This window comes from Mastacembelus armatus, chromosome 12, assembly GCF_900324485.2.
Source record: "Mastacembelus armatus chromosome 12, fMasArm1.2, whole genome shotgun sequence".
In the NCBI taxonomy this organism is placed as follows: domain Eukaryota; kingdom Metazoa; phylum Chordata; class Actinopteri; order Synbranchiformes; family Mastacembelidae; genus Mastacembelus; species Mastacembelus armatus.
Window position 1 is genome coordinate 6,911,941 of NC_046644.1, and position 19,553 is coordinate 6,931,493.

Here is a 19,553-nt window from a genome sequence, read left to right on the forward strand (position 1 = left end):
CTTTCTTTTTCTTATGCATGTGTTGTGTTTTGGTCTCCTAGTGGCACTCACTTAAATGTGACATACCAAAAACTGGAGCATGACATCAGTGTTTATAACTTATTAAGTGTGTGCTTCATTTCTTATAAAACTCTTGCACCTTTTTTGCATTAGTGTTTCTTTTGTGTTTGACGCCATTAACAGTTGAGCTATATTTATATATTTTTAAAGGCCAATTAAAAGACACTGGATGCCTGGTTCAGGATTCTAAGGAAGGTTTAGTGGGGGAGTGTGGAAGCCAGAGGGGTAAAGACTGAGCCACAAAATAGAAAATGGGAGTCGGTAGTGGTCTGAAGATAACCCCCTTTTCTGCAAAAAACAACATCCAGACAACTCTTGCCATTGTCGCTGAAAGTGTAAAATGTGTTCAAACCCCTGGCTATAATCACTTCCAGCTGCTTGGAGAGTTGTGGTGTCTGTGATCGAGGGATGGTTTGTATTGTCAGTGAGTTCAAGCCCCACAGACATGACAGCTGACGGGCCTGATCCTGATGGGTATGGCTGTGGCCTGGCACTCACCCCCTGACCAGACACCCAGGGAGTTGTCTCACCATCACTCCCTTCATATAAACCAAGATAAAAAAGAGAGAGAGAGAGAGAGAGATGACGGGCCTTATAATGGCAAAACCACTGAATGAAAGACAAAAAATGCATGTGTGTATTTCGCGTCACAAGCAAATTCCTCCCGTTAAAACATGTTTGTTGTCAGTGTTTGTGGCCGTTCTCAGAATAATGTTTTCTGATGTCAACAATATACAGAACAGATAAAAATGATTAATCAAACAGATGCAACAAACTAATTCATTCATACACACACACACACAGGAGAAAAAAAAAAAAAAAAAGGAAGCGTAACCACAGTTAATCAGTCCTGATGTTCAGAAGAGCCGAAGGGGAAGTACTGTTGCTGGAGATGTAAGAATTGGCTGATAGATAAAGGACCGTCTCTCTTTTTACATGTGGTTTGGCCTTTGGAGGATGCAAGATTCCAGGAAGAAGGGGACTTTTGTTCATCTCATCCACAGCTTGCATCAAATTGTCCTTTAACATCTTTGATGTTCTGAATGGTTAAACCTCATTGTTTTTGTGTCTGTGTTTTTTTAAGCAGTACTGTAAATTAGAAATAGAGAATCAGATTTAAATTTTCACTAATTGCTTTGAATTTTCAGCTAAACGTAGTAGCAAAAGCAAGAAGACACTGACAAATGTAGTTAAGGGTAAACAAGGTCTCCTTGTGCTGAGGACAGAAATGAAAGTATATGTAAATTTTGTGTGGTCAGTTTACAGTTAGTGCATGTCCATGCCCATTGGTCTAGGTGTGTGTGTGGGTAAGAAAGGTGGGGATCTTGTTACTGAGCTCTGGCTGATTAACTAAGGACGGGGCTGAGGTGTGACCTTGTTCCAGTCAACTGCTCATGAAAGCGCCAAGTCAGCCGAGTGTTAAGTGCAAGTGGCATACGCCGTCTGACTCAAATCGTGTCTCATCACAAGTGCCGCACCTCAGGACCACAGGGTCCTGCCACCATCTTTAACTTAGTAGCCATGCTCTCACTTCAAACTGCCATTCTCCGCCCTGATTGAGCAACAGCCAACAGCTTCTACAGTCTCAGTTATGCAAATAAACACTGTTAACAGCTCAGATCCTCAAACATAACCTCTCATATTTAGGGCTGGGTGTTATGTCTTTCAGGATTGGCACCATATAAAACTTCTGTTTTGGCAGATAAACAGTACCACTAATAATAATTAGTATGATGCAAAAATGAACAGTGAATGAACCAAAATTCTGACAGAACCTTTTCTATGCCCTCAGTCTGACTTTGAGGTGTGGGGCACACTACTTTACATTTGCATGTGGTTACCACACACTGACATCTTGAAACAGGTGGGAAACCTCAAAGAAGAGGGTGGTGTCTTTTCCCCCACTCTGACCTTAACCAGCCCATTCCTATACCCTACATGAAAAATGGTTCTGACACAATACTAAATTTCAGTATTCATAGTGAAACAAATAAATAAAAATTTTTCTCTAAAACTTTTATAACATCTAGCGTGTACAAACAGGCTGGTTAGAGTCAGACTAGGAAAAAGGACACTACCCTCTTCCTGCCTGTTTCACCGTGGCGATGTGTGGTAAACAAGTGGAAAAGAAATAGAAATATTGATATAACATAAACTGTAGTTTTAAAGTTAGTAGTAACACAATTACTAAACCCTGTCATAGATTCATTCAAGTAGAGAATGAGCTGAATCAACTGTATCATTTTCTACCTAAACATCCAACCTGCATACAAACTATGATGCTCCAGGACAGAAACAGCAGTAGAGATGAAAGTGTTCAGTTTAAAAAGTGTAGAAGAATCAGAAGGAGAGGGGGAAGGGTGCTTTCTAGCCATGAAAGATTCTGGCTGGTTAGTGATAATTCTCTTAATCCACCTTTAACTCCAGTACATGCGAGGCACTTTTCTTCTAGAAGGTGGCGATAAACTAAATAACAGGGAAGAGAGCTCATCCCAAATAGCATCACAATGCCGATGCACTTTAACAAAATTATTAACAAACACAAAAAAGGGTAGACACTGCATTTTGGGGGGAAACAATTTCAATTTCAGATATGGGTCCAGAAGGAAACTGGGGCACTGCAGGCTTTGATGTTTTAATTGTGTGTGTAGGTTTTTTTATTACCAAAGAATCAGAGGCTTATTGATGGAACAAAAATGAGACAGTTAAAAAAAAAAAAAAAAAAAAAAAAAAGAGGAAATGAAGATGAAGGGAAAGTGACAAGGAAAAAAAAAAGCTAGAAATGGAAAAAAGTGGAAAGAGAACAGCCAGAGAGAAGAATAATGAATGATAGAGAGGACAGAAGAGAGCAAGATATGGTGGGAGAGAGTGACAAATACGCCTTGGATACAGAAGAAAGAGTGACAGAGCTGAAGTACTGCGGATTCCCAGTTGAATAGGCCTTGATTAACTGTGGCATGGGGTCAAGGGAAGGCCTCTGTGAGCTGGGGCCTGGCTTAGGAAAATGATGTGCTTGTATATGTGAATGTGCAAGAGACTGTAATGTGCACTTCTGAGACTTGGGAGTCTATGCAATCATTTGGTTATTTTATAGGGCAGCTGTGTTTTTGTGTGGATTTGTACAAATAAACCAAGGCATACATGAGCTACCTTCAAAATAACATGTACTATACAAAGCATCCTACACTCCATCTCCTCATACCAAGAAAATCAATGTGGCCAACAATGACATCTCAAAGCACACTTTTTGTTTTTCCATTACGGTCTAAGATTTGTGTCAATTTTTTCTCATAGTAAGTAATAATGCACTGATCCAACTTTTTGACTCTTATCTCTTTGACTCTCTGATATCAAAGCTTTCTTTTTCACAAAATCTGTTTTAGGGCTGGGTGTTATCAGTCAGATAACGTCAAATGAGGCACTTCAATAGCTTTGGCACTAAAGCCAAAGTTGCAGCCTTTTGTGACTGACAATGAATGAACTGGCATTGGAAACAGAATTAAATAATGCCACTGAGAAAGAAAGTGTATTTTTGTGACCCTGTAACATCACGGTGGATATTCGATACTCATAATCAGATCAGTATAATAAGGCACGCTGATACTGACCCAGTGTAAAGGATCCATTCCACCTTTTATGAATGGGATAAATCCCCTTCACAACATCCTGATGGAGCAGAGAAGCAGCTTCAGTGGACGACTCAGATCACAGTGATGCAGGACTGAACGATACAGAAGATCCTTCATCCCCACTGCCATCAGGCTATGCAAAACGTTAGCCAGTGGCAGATGACTAAGTAACATGAACTACATTTTTGCTGACTACTCTTATTACTACTTATTGCTTTGGTTACAAGACTAAATCTGAATTTCCCCTCTGGCATTAATAAAGTTTATCTTATTCTATCCTATATTAAAATCAATGAATCAATGGTATAATCCATGTTCTACAGCGCAAGTAATCATAAAGCATCAGTGTGTGTGTGTGTGTGTGTGTGGACCTGTATATTTTTGAGTCAGTTATTAGCCTCACCTGGGGGCTGACACTGGGGCCGTAACCCATGCCGGGTGAGTTCATGGAGTGGGGGCCCATTGGAGAGCTGATGACGGAGAAGGGTGATGCCAGGCCATTCATGGGCGAACTCAGCGTACTGATGGGAGAGTGAAGAGAGCCGGAGGGTCCCATGGATGCAGGGCTGAGCAGAGACGGATGTATTCCCCTGTGGGATGTGGGTGAGCCCAGGGGTGAGGAGGTCACCTGGCCTGAGGAGTCTGCAGAAAGATTTAGAGAGAGACTTTAGAAATGAAACCATTTAGCTTAAAGATGGCAGGCTGGATAGATATCCTTTTTGATTAGTTTATCTTACTTCTGCTATTGTTGTTAACATTATTCACAACATTGTGTGGTTTCTGATGTTCTGGGGAGCTCTTTTGAACACATATTTAGTTAAATATGGTAAAAAAAAAAAAAAAACGCAATAAAATGATAGAAGAAAAGCTTTTGATTAGAAAGTGAGATTGGAAAAACATGATGCACCTTTGAAACGAACAAAAAACCTTAGATAATCTGACAGTTTTACACTTAAGTTCATTTGAGTTTTTCCTGACCAGAATTGTTGACAGCAAGAATCCAGGACATCTGGCAGAGTGTGAAACCAATAGCTGAATCTGAGCACAGACCAGAAAAATGGAAAATTCAGCCAAACTGAGACAATTAAATGGCAGCTCTTGTGGAAAAAAAAAATAAACAACCTGCAATAAAAGAGGCTGACTATCTCTAGACAGTACTTCGATTGTTCTTCTAGTAGCCTACACTGGTTCTATTGAGAGTTTAGTTCTTCACAAGTGCTTCTCTCCAGGGATTTATGAGGACAAGATTTATATTATTGCTTGATGAATGGCATGGAGGGGCCAAGGTAATTTACATAAGCAACCTTGTACCACAGCTGAGAGGAAATCTGCGGCAAAACAGGTCCAAGTGAGAGTCATGTGCTCTTCCTGTCCAGATTTAGTCCTGCTGCATACCTTGTATGATAGGGCCATCTTCCATCAGCTGTCAACACAGAAGACATGGACAACAATCTCCTTCCTGCTTTGTCTTTCAGCACATTTCACACTGTGTTATTCTTCATGATTGTGTCTTTTTTTCTATCCTTCTGTTCATTCTCTTCTTCTGGGCTAACATTTTTTTCCCTCTACACTTATTTCTTGTTAGTGTCTAATGGAAGATGCTGTGAGCTATACTTCTAAATACTTCTTCCATCCAAATAACTAACAATTGATTATTTGGGGTTTTTAAATATAAAAACTTGTCTCTTTGTCTCACATTATGGTAAATATAATGGGGCTTTAGGCTGTCGGTTCAATATTGCATAAAATATCTGAAGACATTACTTAGACAAGATAATGATCAGCAGATTGGTCAATAATAAAAATACTAGCTGCAGTCCTAATTAATTTTCTACCTGCCTGATTTATGACAAGACTGGATGTGCAAGAATTAGAGAATTTTTGAGGCACAAAAACATTCCCATGAAGTTTACTATACTGTATGAAATGACATACAGTGTACACCACGCTCTAACAACTTATCCAAATCACCCACCCCTACAGCTGATGTAAGACAGCTTAGGTTAGAGGGTATGTTAGTCTGCTGTCCTAACATACCCTTTTGATACTTTGTCCTATTTTGACACTATAACTTTGCTCTCTGTGCAGTGGGGACATGGACCCGTTATGTAATAAATGGGAGTGTGGCTTGGCTGCCCTACGTTTCATAAGTGACCAGGTTCCTCTGTTTCCACACTGCCAGATAAAACTGATGGATGGCTCAATTAGTTGACAGCTGAAAGTAATGAGTCCAGTTTGGAGCAATTTCCCTGCTGAGCTTCATCTCTCTATCCCAGCTGACTTTACAGCTTTACAATTTTTTTTTTTTTTTTTTTTTTTTGAGTATGCATGTGTGGGTTTTAGGTGTAGTATTTCTGCGGTAAAACGTCTTGTGAATATAGGACATTTTCCTCTGCATCAGCAATCTTCAGAGCAACAACCGCTCAGCCAGCTGAACCATGCCAAATACTTCCTGTACATCCTGCTTGCCTTATGAGCACTTCCTGTAAGCGCAAACAGACACATACATACATGGGCCTTGTCCTTCTGAAAACAAACACACATCCTTCTTAATAAAGGGCTAACAACAGCTCTGCATCTAGCTGTATTAGTTCAGTGTTTATCCACTGATACCCCTCAAGGTTTTATCCACTGGATTACATTTTTTTTCCTAAAATGCGCCCACACACATAATTCCTGAAAAAAAAAAAAAGAAAAAAGAATTAAATAAATAAATAAGAAGCTCTCACTGAGCCAGCAATTCCCATAACCCTTCTCCAATTGGGTTTTAATTCAGGCAGATAAATAAAAAAGAGTATTAGGGTTGCCAATCTGCCATTGTAGGTCTTGGTTGTGTGTGTGTGTGGGGTGGGGGGTCAGCTGACAGAGTCCCAGCATGGGATGGGACAAGGGGATGACAAAGGCAGGCTAGGAGGTAGATGTGACTGTCTGTGTTTCATTCATTCCTTAAGTCTCTCTCTCTCTCTCTGTCCCTTTTTTTTTTCAAGAAAAACCAGATGAGAATATTCACTGAAAATAAATAAATAAATAAAAATCTCCCCAAATCCTCTCTGATGTTATTTTTCCAAAGAAACATGGAGCAAAACTATGTAGCTCTGTGGTCATTATGTATGTGAACGGTCTTATTTGGGCAAAGGGCCCAGACCATATAGATATCTGAGTAAAATGTGTGTGTGCTTTCAGATGTGTTTATTCTAGCTGGAGTTGCGTTGCCAGTATAGGATTACAGCAGGATGAAACAGACTCCGTCCTAATCCTCCCTGGAGAAGAGAAAGTGGAGAGGAGAGGAGACAAAGAGGAAAGGAAAGAAGGAGAGGAGAGGGGGAGCGCGGACAAAGTGTACAAGGAGAAGGAATAAGACAACAAAGTTAAGGACAGGACACGCATGACTATACAAATGAAAGAAAGAAAAAGAGTTCTGAAGTTTTCTTGGGCATTTAGTGCAATGTTAACTATCACACTCATTTCTTCTTATACCGTCTTTCATCTCAACCTGTAAAAGAGTATAACATGTTTTATGAGCAGTCTTAAGAAAATATTGCAAGCTCAGGCAACCATTTGCAGTACCTGCAAAAGAATCAAATAAACATGCTTGCAAGATTAGATAAGTGTGTACATAAAGCAAATCAGTGAGTCAGGGGTAAGCAAGGAAGGAGTGGGAAATAAAAACTACTGGAGCATGTGAGAAATGAGTGGCAGTCGTCCAGGTTTCCTGCATGCCAAAATACAAAAACACATGTATAGACATGGGTTGAAAAGTGCCTCTGAGTGTTGCTGTTCGCAGCCTATGCCTGTCAACTGGCCTGGATCGCTGGGCACACTAAAGCACAACTGACAGCTACAAATAAGCAAATTAGGGCCTATCTTACTGGCAAGCGCAGACAGAGTTCTCCACTTATCACTTCTATTCTCCATACTAGCATCTCCTATTTCTAAACAATGCTTCACTCCCTCATGCTTGCCTTTCTTGAGCTATTGTTCTGCCGGTGGGTGTGATTACACAGAGGAAATTTGCCAATTTGTGTTCTGACTGCTGCTGGCTTGTGAGTTTACAATATGATACATGAATGACTGAGATAAGAATAACTGATGAGAGGAAAGGAGACTGTCCTCAACAAGTAAAAGACAGCATGCGGCTTTTGTCCAAACATTTGAAACAACCCGTGTTTACGTTTTTCTGACAGGTGATCTAGTTGTGATTAATGGCATTATCATTACCAGAAAAATGACACCAATGGTTGATTGTTCAGCAGCAAAGGTGTGAATAGCATTAAAGCGTTGGAGTTTAGAAAGCAGAAGGAATTATAGGGGTGGTGTAACTGGCAGTGATGGGATGGGTTGCAGCTTGGGTGTAAAATAGCAGTTTCTGGTGATCATGTCTCAAAATGTATTGATGAAAATAGTGAAAATGAAGCTAAGATCCACATAGGTTTATTATAATATAAATATATAACATTGCACTCGAGTTGAAAAAGCCATATGTCACAGTCTTAATTGTAAAGAATATTTCTTGTATCCATGAAGGTGACCTTTCCCTAACATTAACCGAGACATTTTAGTTGACCAAATGTCACCAGACCTTAAGTAAAGAGGTGTCAGATCAGAAAATGCTTATATGAATCACTTGGAACAGTCATATGAGCTGTTTTGGTAAGCAGGAGCAAACAATATATTTTGTCATTTTGGTAGAAGGTCTAGTTGTTTGAAAAGTTAGTAGAGTGGAAATGGAGGGTGCTCTGTGGTGTCTATAGTTTCATTGAGTCACTGATACTCTAATTGTTGGCAGGGGGGAGCAGATCCTGAAGGAACACAGTGGAGGTTGCACTGTTTGTCAGCTAAACAAAGCTTGTGGTGAAAGGTGACAGGTTGAAGGCTGGGTGCGTCGCTGTAATAGAAACCTACATGACTTTCCATCGCTCCTTAATTCTTTTTGTCTGGCTTTCACAACCTGTCAACTGTGCGAGGTGGGTGGGATGCAAGGCTCAACTTAAACACAATTGCTTGATCTCTGTAGAGCTGTTTGCACTGAAACAGCTGCTATGATTTGGCAGATATGGCCTCTACTTACTAGTGCAAACTAGTAGCTGTGAAATTTGGAGTCAAGACCCTCTTAAGGAGTGTCATCTAAAAATAAAGGGTTAGACAATAATTAAAAACTTGTTTACTTTGGCCTTTTTAAAGTCTTTTTAAAATGCATTTCAAATTCTTCCAACTGTGACTATGGTTTAGTTCCTTTTCATCATTTTTACTTAGTTTATATATTGGTGATCTGGCGTGGCAGGACAGTTAGGATAAAATGTGTTGGCAAACCAGTTTAGTTTTGAAAGTAATCAACAGGAACCTTTCTTGTGGCACACTGGATCAATCTACCTCTTCAAATTAAAGAATCACGAAATGTGGTGAAAATGTCAGCAGCTTATCCACACATGCACCCACAAAGATCAGGAACCACTGCTCCCACACAGTTTTCATAAAGACTACAAATGACTCAACTGGCTAGCAATAGTTGCATTCCCCATCTAGCCCATGAGCTCATGTTGCTTCTGCTACTGCCAATGGATGATGCATTATAGATGGAAAGTGCACCCCTACAACCCCAACTATAGTTTGAACAATTCTGAGAACATCTGAAACCTGACAAGTGGGTCTTTTTTTTTTTTCCTTTGTCCCATTTTATCACAAGTTACTCCTGTACCTTGACAAAATCTCTCTCTTTTTTTTTTGTCTTATGTCTGGACACTAATCTTCGGTCTTCCCTTTCCCAATACTAAGCATGTGCCTATGCACAGGCAGACAGATGTTCGCTTTTCACTCTGTAGCTACTGTACCTCTCCTCCTCTATTATTCATTCACCAGCGGCCACAGTGGAGATTTAGTGGAACACAAGGGTGTGGGACACAGCAAAAGCACAAAGTGACAGATTGCAAATCTCAGTAAATCACACATGTAAGGTACAGTTATTATTTTGACTTTAAATCTCTTTGCTTATTTTCAGTGGAATTGACCATTCACAGGCAAAAATCATAATTCTTTGGTTAAAGGATGCACATAGGCAGCTTTAGCTTCAGTTTTAGATTTATACTGCTACAGCTTCTGTTCAATCCCACATTCTCCATGCAGATCCTCACGCAGACAATGGGTTTTCAGTACCACCCCGTGGCAATGTGTCAGCTGAGGGAGGATGACATTGGCGAGACAGCAGCCAGGGGGAAAACAACAACACACACACAAAAAGAAAATATCATTTCATAGATTTACTTTGGCATAAATGAAGCAGTCATAAGTTACTTGCACATACAACTGCAGCTCCTTATTTGAGGCAACACTCAGATTTTTTTTTTTTTTATTATTCACAGGGATGTTTTAGGAGGGGCAGGTGAGCTTTTGAAATGAACAGAGCACTACAGCACAGTGAGGATGAAATGCTAGTGATTAGCATTCTTCCTTATGTGTTCAGTGAAAAATGGGGGGGGGAGGATTCAACAAAACAACCCATGAGATTCAGTTGGTTGCATATAAACTCTGAGCCCAAAATAACACAAGAGTCTGTATAACAGCTTAATTTTTAGACTTTTTTTTTACTGCTGATGTCTATATCACCATGACGACAGCAGGTTGATATTTCACTCAATCTTCCATGACACACTGTGTCTGTTTCAACAATTAGACCATTACTCATCAGCTTTCTCTCGTCATCTCCACACATTCTATCTGTGACTTAAATTAAATAGCCAAATCAACATGTTTTGAATGCTGCATGTATGTGTATGTGTGCGCATGTGTGCTCATGAATCAGGGTTTTCCGCTATATAAACAGACTAATCTGGTCCCTTCAGTTAAGGTACAAAGAGTAAATATTCCAGTCTGATGTGTTTATTCTATGGATAGGAGCGGGGCAGTCAGAGTCTGTGTGTGTGTGTGTGTGTGTGTGTGTGTGTGTGTGTGTAAGTTCATGTAGGGGCAGGACCAAAACTGACTGATAACATATCAACAGATGAGTGCTTGCCAGAGTTACCTTTGCACTGCACATTACTAGAAGTTAAGTTAATAGTGCAATACTAACATATTTTTCATGACTGAGTTGCAGTGAATTAGAGTTGGTTAATTTTGTTTGATAAGTTCCTATTATAGGCAACTAATTTTCTTATAGTTCTCGGACTACTAAAATGCACCTGTGCTGCTTTCTATATTCGCAAGAGGAGTCCACATTGTTATGGTTTTTGAAGCTTTTCAAATGTTTGTTACTTATGCAGCTCAAAGCCCAAACACCATTTTATCAAAATATTTTTTATATTTCTATCCCAGCTCATAAATATCCCCCCTTGATTTTTACAGAAGAAATTCATTGAACTTGTCTCATTACAACTTTCCTAATAAGCCAAAATCCCCATAGACATCCATTCAAACCACACAAATGCCTTGATTTCCCTTGTTGTGAACCACTTCTGCTACAACTGATCAAGGGCCCTGCTGTGCGTGTCTGTTCTTTCCTGTTTCACTATGGCCATATGGTACTTCAGTGAAAATGAATGTCAGCAAATGAATTAATAAATCAGTCTATAATTACACCTGTGTTTTTTCTGCCTACTTCTCATGTAGCGTACATGCATGTAGGTAGCTATTTCTTTCCACTGAACAAAAGTGTAGTTGGAGTGGTATTTCTGGTACTAGCCTGATATAGACTGTCTCGATGTGCTGAATTGAGCTGTTGTGGGTTGCAACTCAGTGTTGAGTTAATGTTGGTTCTTTATTAAATCCTACTGTGTCAGAATATCTAATTTATTGCAGCACGATGAAAAGTGTGCCTCTCAGTATAAATATGCAAACGTGGGACTGAGCAGAATACATTTTGATGCAAAACAATGTACTAAAGTTCCAACCAGAAATGAAGAGTTGTGAAGACTATCTGCACAGCAAGCCGGAGACTTACAACTGAGTAAAAGACACCATTAAATACACAAAGGATGCTTGTTTCTTCTTGTGTTTTTCCTCTGTGGTGTGAGTGCTTTTGATAATCCCTGAACAATTAAAGGCACAGTACAGAAAACCATACACGTGGTATTCAAGTATTTCCTTTCATTCCTATTACTTACTTTAATCCCACATCCTCATTATAGGAAGTGAGGCAAGCAAGACTAAAGGTGCAAAAAGCCATGAGTGATGTGGGCGTTTGTTTTAACAAGCACTCTCACCAACACAAGATACGATCAGACAGAGCAGCTGCACTATAGATGTGTCTTTCTGACAGCTCTAATCAAATGTATCCAAGGCTTTTTACTGTTTGTTAAGCCCCCTATGTGCTGCATTCAATGATCCAACTTGTAGGATAAAAGAGAGAATTTAAGAGAAAAAGAAAAAGGCCTAAATGTGGAAAAAGTGTCAGAAAATAACCAAAACAGGCCACCCATAATTTTACAGTAGGTGGGCTGCTAACAGCCATCATTTGATACACTCTGTTGATATAACCTGATTCTTTTGCCTGCTGAAACAACTGCCCTCATTAAGGATTTAATTTTTTCCCTCCCACCTCCCTTTTACTCTTTTCTGTCTCTCATGGGCTCCCTTTATTTTCTTCTCAACTCATTTCCCTGATAGTATGCGGATGAAAGCGCCGGCTCCTGGGGCACACTTGTGCCCTCAGTGACTCTTAAGTGTCTGAAGAGGCCATGGAGCTGTGGTTGGCCTTGGCTAGGTGCCAGCTAAGCCACAGATTACTGGTGCTAACTGTGCCCTGACTGCCAACTCTATGATCTCCTGATATGGCCTAATTGTTCTCTTTAGCTCTGAGGTGATATACCATCTCTCACTGGGAGCTCACAGACATAGCACCTGCTGGCTTTGGAACAGAGCTGTGCCAGACAACATAGAACAAATTACGCTAAAAGCAGGAGGCTGGAAATATTTCAGTATAAAATATCCAACATACTACTTATCATGTTCTATTCCAACCTATAGAGAAGATTGATCTAAAATAAGTCACGGACAAGCCAAAATGCAGCTTGATAAATATATGGCCAGCAAGTAATTAAAATAAAAAAGGTAAAATATATAAATGTACATAAACATGTATCAAGGCGTTGATATTTTTCCATTTCTTCCTATCATATCAACAGACTATGAGTAGTTGTGAGGTTTCTGTGAATGTTCTTTCTATTACCATAAAATATTTCTAGCCCCCACAAAATCATGGAAAATTCTGCATGACCTTTAAATATAAAACCTAACAGCGCATGCTATGGAGGGTAGTGTCACAAGCTCATTTCAGCGACACTGATGACACACGATCGGCAAGAAGGTCTTAAATGTGTGAGGATTACTCGACTTATGATCATATTATTTGGCTGTAAAATAGTTAAGCCTAACTTTTTAAAAGCTTTAGGGATAAGCTGGTTTCATACACTGGAGTCATCTGATGAAGTGATAAATTTTTTTTTTAATTTATTTGAGTGGAGTTTTAGGTCATTGACATCCCATTTTTAACACAGATTAAAAGGATTCAAATTACATGAGCCGATTTGATATTGGGTTCAGATTTGCCAAAACGCCATACCCTAAATGACCTCAGGGTGAAATGGATGTATCACCTAGTATGATTTATTTGCAATACAAATATGCTAATTTCCTCACTGAAAAGAATCTATTCCAATATCTGAAGCTGTCAAGAGAGCAACAAGTGACAAGTCAGACACTAGGTACAAAGGGTGAGGAAAAAAAAAAATACTGAGAAGATGTAATATACAGATAGATGACAGTCAGCACTGGTGAATGTGTCATGCTGGCTGTCCTTTGGTTGGCAGCTTATGTCATGAGGAGCAACTGACAATAGCAGTTGATCAAAGACATGGCATGGAGCGATAATTACCACTGCAGCCCGTGGAGCAGCTGTCAAGAGAAGAAGATTACATTTGCAACTGATGCTCTTCTGCTCTCTTTGAGGACTCATTACCTTTTCACTAACGTGTCAGCTTAGCAAGCAGCAAGTGAACACAAAGTTAATGCAAGATGTTAAAAACATTAGGCTTTTGGAATAACCTTAACCAGACAAACGAGGCACTGATGAGTGATTTGTGAAGTCTGAAGAAATGTAAAAGCTTCTACTTTGCTTGTCCTATTATTCTTGCAAAACCCCTGCCATTAAAATAACGGGCGGACTTATTTTCTTTATTTTCTGTAAATACAGCCTTAACGGAAAAAATATCTAAGATTCATAATGCAAAGGCGCTCTCAGCTGTCATGTCCGAGACTTTTGCATGAATCCAAGTAACCAGGGAAATGCAAGGCAGCCAGGAAGCTATGATTCATTGAGCTTCCTCTTTTGTTGTGCACAGAGAAGAAAATCACAACACAGGGCCTTATCTGGCTCACTCACTGCCAAAACACGCTTCAAGGCACATGGCTGAGCATATACATATACACACAAACCCAGAGACACAATGATAACATGACTGTGAAACAGAAGCTCAAGTGTAATTCAACAGCAGCTATGCTGCATCTGATGACTGCTTTTGATCGCTATCAGTTTTGTCAGTTACGTTATCATATCAAAATGAAACCAGGCATGATGATGCTTTACTTATCTCAAACAAGCGTCATGTTTCAACGTGACTAAAAGGAAGAGTGGAAAGGGCTTTCTTGACAAACAGGAAACAACACATTCTATAATATTTTTCATTACAAATGCAATGTTAAGTATATAAATGGACTATACGACAAACTGATCATCACTGATCAGAACGGTCAGTTCTCATCCTACATCCAGAATCTGTAACTGGTCAAACTGCTCTAACCAGGATAGTCATCATAAATAAACTATTATCTGAAAGGAAATATATAAAAATACATGTGTTGAAGTTATGACTACATGTATCTTTACTTAGAAATTTATCATAGTACATATTTTCAAGGCTTAAGTTTTAATTCTGTTTATAGACAGTAGGAGTACAGCACAAATTACAGAACAATGGTGTAACCCAAAGAAGTCAGTTTAGGATAACATGTAAATGAGGCAGAGGAAAATCAGCTACTCATGTGGAGGAGTGGATGAGAAGTTAATCCATAGGTGTGTCTGCCTGCTTTTTAAGTGTCTTGTTATGACTCAACAGTAATAAAACCATCAGTCTATGGAGATTAATTGTGCCAATTACTGAGAAGGAAAAACAAACTGTCCCTTCCCTCTGATGACATCAGGATGAGGAATTTGACACTTGACGACTTGTGACTTGACGACTTGTGACTGAGAACTTCCATTTGTATCGAGAGCTGAGTTGAGTACTGTGTGTGGGTGTGTGATCCTGGACTACACCTGAACTGGGCCCAAAGCAGATGTAAGTGAACACAACCCCCCTCCCCACCCCTGGCTGGATCTAGACAGGTTGTATCATGGGCCGTAAAAATGGTTACTGTTCTCTCAGACATAGCTGGATGTGTTTAGATGTGATTTAGGATAACAGATTCTTTTCAGTTTCTGTCAGCCAAGACTAAAAAAGCTGGTTCACATTTAGGTTTTGGGACACAGTAATAATAATCGTCTTTCAGCGGAAAGCTTGAATTTAATGACTATTTTGCAAATGTCTGAGCTATTGCTTCTTCTTACGCTCTTCTTCCAGGCCCGTTTGTAACAAAATCCAAATGGACAAGGTTCTAGCTTCTGGCCCTAAACTGGAACTGACCCCTTTCTCCCGTTGGGGAGCAAGCCTAACATAAAAGGAGAGACGGGGAGAAGATAGATTGATTTATCGATATATGGGCACATACAAAGACAGAAAGACAGATTCATAGATAGATAAGAGAGATTCAAACAGGGATCAGGAGGAAGAGAAGGTGTAAGAGAGTCTAACAGAAAAAGCTCCAGACTCTAGGGGCCAGTCAGTAGGGATGAGATGGGAGGGCGGCGATGGGAAACTATGTGTGTACGTGCTGCAGGAAGAGGCCTCGCGAGCCAGGGGGGAACACACGTGCCTCAATAAGGGGGTGGATGGCTTGCATGTCCTGAAGAGTGTGCGTATGTGTGTGTTCTGTTTGTGATTGTCATGGAGGAGTGTACTTTGGAACATACAAAAATTTTGCAGGATGGAGGCGGAGGGACGCCATATCCAAGATAAATAAACAAAATCATGAAAATACAGTTGCACTGACTGATGAGATGAGGCTCGACCTTACAGCCTCCGCCTCCCTCATCCGCCCCTTCGCTTGCTCGATAGCACACAGACAGTCTGTCCAGTACACACAAAATCAATTAACTTTTGGCCCACTATCAACAACATAAGTCACATGGACAACTCAAACAGCTTATGTCAACAGCAGAACCTTATTCCACAGAATGCCCTGTTTCCAAGTTTTCATTACGTCCGGCTTTCTTCCATCAAGCGAGAAAATATAAACCTGTTTAAAATAAACTTGAATTTTCACATTTTTCCCCAATAGTGAAAAAATGTCCTTCACAAGTTCTCGGAATCCAGGGTGATCCTCAAAGGTTATCAACCTACAACGATATAAAAACAGAGAAAAGGAGAAAATTCCCAGGCCTAGGAAGCTGGGAACAGTTTACAAAATGTCTGTCATTCAACAAAACCATTAATCATCTCCCTGTTCGGCACTACTTCCATTACAAATCAACTCATTTCAAAAAACCTTCTGGAGGTGGATGCCAGTATCTTGAACACAACACAAAATAGTATGATTAAAAAAAAAAAAAACTAAATTCTTTTCTGGAAAAAAAAAAAAAAAAAAAAAAAATCAATCAAACTACTTTTGTTTGGAAAAATGGAGATCATTGCTCATCTGTTGCATGAGATTTTTCAGTCAGAGAGGGATGCCTTTAGCCTGCAGTGGTGATTTTTTTCAAGAAATTGCCAGATCAAACAAGGACATGGCTCTCTGGTGAGTTACCAGCACACACCATTCTTCAGGTGGTTGGAGGCAAGTTCTGAAGTAGAAAAAAAAAAAAACAAACCAAAACCAAAAGGCAGTCAACTGAAGCATCGCATCAGCAGGCCTTTAAGTGGAGCTGGCATCTATGTAAATGAGAGCCTAAGGATGTACATCTCTTACATCCCTAGTGTTTGTGGTCTCACATTTAATTTCTCCTATCCTCCCCTCTTCTCTGTCCCTCTTTTTTTAAAATTTCTTTCCACATCTTTCCTGCTGCCTTCTCTGCTCATCAGAGGGACTCCCCAGAGATGTAGGATTATCCCAGTTCGGAGCACCAAGTCTTTCATGTCCTGGGAAGACACGCTGGTGAGAGTTCTGCTAGCTCGCTCTCCTCTCTACTGTTACCTGCCTCGGCTTCGCGGCTTTGCTGTCTTGCTCTGTTTTTCTCTCCCCCCTCTCTTCCTTACCCTGCCTGTGTTTTCACCCTTGTTTATGTTCTCTTTCATTATGGAGCCCATCAGTTCCAGCAGAGACATGACTAGCACTACAAGTTTGTGTTTAGACAGCAGAAACACAACACAAACAGTAGGGAGTTGATGCATCTCCAGGTGTTGCACTTAAACAGCAGCACTGCTACTTCGTGTTCTGGGTTATTGTCATTTCTACACTTGTTCGACAAACATACAAGGAAACCAAATTAAGTTTCTTTTGGGAAGATATGTTTCAGTGCAAACTAATACTCAGCGGTTCCTGATTTCATCATTTCCACTCTGCACAGATCGAATAGCAGAGGCAGCTGAATTTCACTGCATAAAACTTAACAGTTGAAACTGGATAAAACAACAAAATATAAAAAAATATAAATCATGTGCAGACCTGACATGATCCATCACCTGATTGCCTTTTAACATCTGGCCAGGAACAATGGATGAAAATGACCCATGTTGCCTAACTCTGGCTCATTTACAGTTTTTCTGTTTGTTTTTTTTTTTTCATTTCTGTTGATTAATGAGTACTGCCCCAGGCTAATAAATAAACAAATGACATTTTTTTGCCCTTAACCAAATATACAGTATATGATAAAGATGGGACCTTCTCTAGAAGCATTTCTGTAAATCAGACCACACACAATATATTACACAACACCCTTGAAAATCAAGTGTTCCACTGGGTTATAAAATATCAATGGCTGCTTAATTACAAAACATCTTTACAATTTTTTGATTGCAACTGGAGGCTACATCATAAACAACCACACCACCACAACAACAACATGACATGAGAATTTTAGATTCCACTTCGACAGGAAAATAACAAAATTGAGCTATCACATAAAAGCAGACATTACCTAACATTACATCATGTCACTCGTTAGGGAAAAGTCCAAAAAATTTCATCCATACTATTTGGTCAAGTGCTGGATTGCAGTTTGTTTGCTTGTTGGCAGGGCAAAGACACCTGTTTCTGGCCACATCAACCTCCATCATCGTTGTGACAACAAAAAGTTGACAGTAACTGCAACAAGAAAACACTATCAAAAGACAACATATAGATGAAAAAGTCGTGATCTGTCCACAATTCTCAGTTGTACATACACACATCTATAGTTTTCACACGTAATGCCAACAAAAAGAGTCATTCTTCAAATGTCTCACCACTGAACAATGATCCCTCAGTCCTATTAAAAGGTTGCTTTACTGTGAGGAACTTTTTTCCAATGATGCAATGATGCAACACACATTTACTGTGACATTTGTGCTGGGAAAGTCATTTTCTGGAAGGGTTCAATCCCTAGCGATAAAATCCATATTTCTTTTTTGCCTGTGCCTGTGATGGTCTGGAAGCCTGTGAATTACATGTTGGGATTGGCTTTGTGACAGAGGCCAAATAAAGTGGGTGTTATGATTGGCATGTACAGCCATGCTGGAGAGAAACAGGTGTTGTTCATTGGCTCACACCGATATGCCCATAGCTATGGAGGCTTGCTATTGGTGGAGAGAGAACATCACCACTCAGAGGAAGCTCGCTGATGCCGGGCATGTTTGTGGGCATGAGGTGGCCATGGTGAAGGGAGGGGAGGACAGAAGGGAGAGAGGGCACCACAGAGAGCAGACCACCTGGATGACGGGCCTCAAAGGCCGGCCTGACAGAGTCAATCTCAACAACAGTGAACAGAAGACAGCTAGTCTGCTGACTTCCCCTCTCTTGCATTTTCACTGGCAGCCTTCCAACAAACACATGCTGTCCAGCATGACTTTCAAAAGGAGCTTCAGCTTGGGTTTTTCCACCAAGGGGGATTTTTTTTTTCTGCCCAATGAAAAAAGAATGTACTTTGAAACTAAAGCGAATAGTCAAGAATCATTAAAAGCAAGTTGAAAAAAGAAGCAGGAAGAACTCAAAACATACATATTGAAACATAGATGAAAACTAATCTCCATCATTTATGTGCTGCAAGAGGAGAAATGATAAAGTTATGCTAGACTATTAGTTACACAAAGTGCATCATGGATCACAATACACTTAAACCAATGTTGTCCTTTGTAAACCTTTATCAGGGATCCCAGCAGGGGAAAATACATTATCTGACATTTTGATCCATTCTTAAATTACGACTATGGCTTGATTGGGTAATGGACAACAAGCGGATGATGATGATGAGTGCTATCCAAAAGGAAGATTTTCAAAAACAAACTTGATATGACAAGGAGCATTTCGTGCTGTAAATAAAAACTTCTAAGATAATACAGAGATTGCATGCAAAGAATTGCAGCAGTCAGTTTAGTGTGTCCATGAAGTTAAAAGTCCCCATGAGCTGTCACACGAGTGAAACCGTAGCTTTTGTCATCCCCCAGCCTCCTGACTTGAGCCCTGTACACTATGGAGAGAGGCTGACCTGGGCTGACCCAGACACTCTGCCTCAGTCAAAAGGCTTTAGATGTGATGCAACAGGAGTTATTTCTTCACCTAAAGCTCACTTTTTCTACCTTTCACTTC

The 19,553-nt window shown here is 40.0% G+C and overlaps 1 protein-coding gene across 8 annotated transcripts in view; it reads right to left on the reverse strand.

The window, feature by feature from the left end:
* The window catches only part of rxraa (retinoid X receptor, alpha a), a 136,555-nt gene that overhangs the window by 33,415 nt on the left and 83,587 nt on the right, over positions 1-19,553 (reverse strand). For 7 of the 8 annotated variants that reach the window (XM_026296880.2, XM_026296874.2, XM_026296876.2 and 4 more), the window contains exon 3: positions 4,093-4,331. In XM_026296880.2, the coding sequence (XP_026152665.1) occupies positions 4,093-4,331 (239 nt within the window). Of the gene's footprint in view, positions 1-4,092; positions 4,332-4,667; positions 4,719-19,553 lie in introns of those variants that run through there. The other variant, XM_026296881.2, reaches the window with a different exon arrangement.